General features: G+C 39.7%; 1 protein-coding gene across 1 annotated transcript; it reads left to right on the forward strand.

Annotated features, from left to right (window-relative positions):
- Nucleotides 1-100: 100 nt before the first annotated feature.
- On the forward strand, nt 101-592 carry HELRODRAFT_182536 (hypothetical protein; the record flags this gene model as incomplete). Its single annotated transcript, XM_009032789.1, has 1 exon — nt 101-592. The coding sequence occupies one exon, from the start codon at nt 101-103 to the stop codon at nt 590-592; it is 492 nt and encodes a 163-aa protein (XP_009031037.1).
- Nucleotides 593-1,273: the final 681 nt, after the last annotated feature.

Genomic DNA, 1,273 nt, shown 5'->3' on the forward strand with positions numbered 1-1,273 from the left:
GCAACAAAAACGGAAACTCAAGCAAAAACAACAACAACAACAACATCAGCAACAACAACTACAACATGCTTCAAAACATCATCGTCTAAATTCAAAAGCAATGAAGCACTTACTTAACGATGACGTGGACTTTGATGGTACTTATGACAGCAACAACAACAACAACCAACACCAACAACATCGTCACACATCTCACTTATCATTCCAACAACAACTCGCCAACGAATTCAGTAAAAAATGGAATGAAGATGAACCGAAAGCATTTGGAAAAGAACTTCAAGACAAACTACAACGGCCTCGCCACCAAGCAGACGAACAACCAGACGAATTGCGAGATGAACCGGCACCCCAACCAATCCGACAACAACAACAGCAACATACAAAATACCAGCAACATTACATAAACAATCCGTGTTTGAGCAGTGAGAATTCGACATCGACAGAAGAAAGACACGAACAACTTCAACACACCATCAGAGAACTCACTCAACTGCCATTTCTTCAAATGGAGAGTGAGTTTGTCAGCCATGCTAACAGATTACTAAGCAATCTGTCTGATAGAATTGATGCTTACGTAGGTTTATTTATATAAAATTTTGTCATTATTATTAATAATAATTACTTATTAACATTTGTATAAATTGCAACCATTCATGTTGTAAATATTTTATTCAATCGTTTTAACTTAACAATAATTAATCTATTAATGGATAAACATCTATTTATTTAATTAATCTGTTTGTTTATTTATTCATTTGTTCGTTCGTTCTTTGTTTGTTCATTTAACCATTCATTCATCCATTCGTTCGTTCCCTTATTTCTTCATTCCTACACACATAGACATACATTCATTCATTCATTCGAAATTGCGCTTTAGCAAATAAAAAAACTACAAAAATAAATAATTGCACTTTGATTTGTCAAAAACGAAAGTTAGCGAAGGCCTCCTCCCCCACCTGACTTCTGCTGCTGCTGGCTGCCAACAGCAGCATGCACTGGCAGGAGGAAACACCTGTGAGCAAACTGGTCCTCCTCCATCACGTCGATTGCACTCAGTCCTTGGGCGGCTGCTAGCGAATCCTGAAGGCCGGCATGAATTGACCAACCTTCGGTGGGTTGGACTCCATTTTGATGCCGCCCAAGACAGGCCCGCCAAGTGGAGGAAGATGAGTCTGTCCCTCGTCAACATCCTTCTTTACTCGCCCTAGAGAAACCTGCCCTTACCGTGTCAGTTGCAGGTTTTGTGGCATGCCTCCCATCAGCATGATTTGTT

The sequence above is a fragment of the Helobdella robusta genome (assembly GCF_000326865.2).
Source record: "Helobdella robusta unplaced genomic scaffold HELROscaffold_88, whole genome shotgun sequence".
In the NCBI taxonomy this organism is placed as follows: Eukaryota; Metazoa; Annelida; class Clitellata; order Rhynchobdellida; family Glossiphoniidae; genus Helobdella; species Helobdella robusta.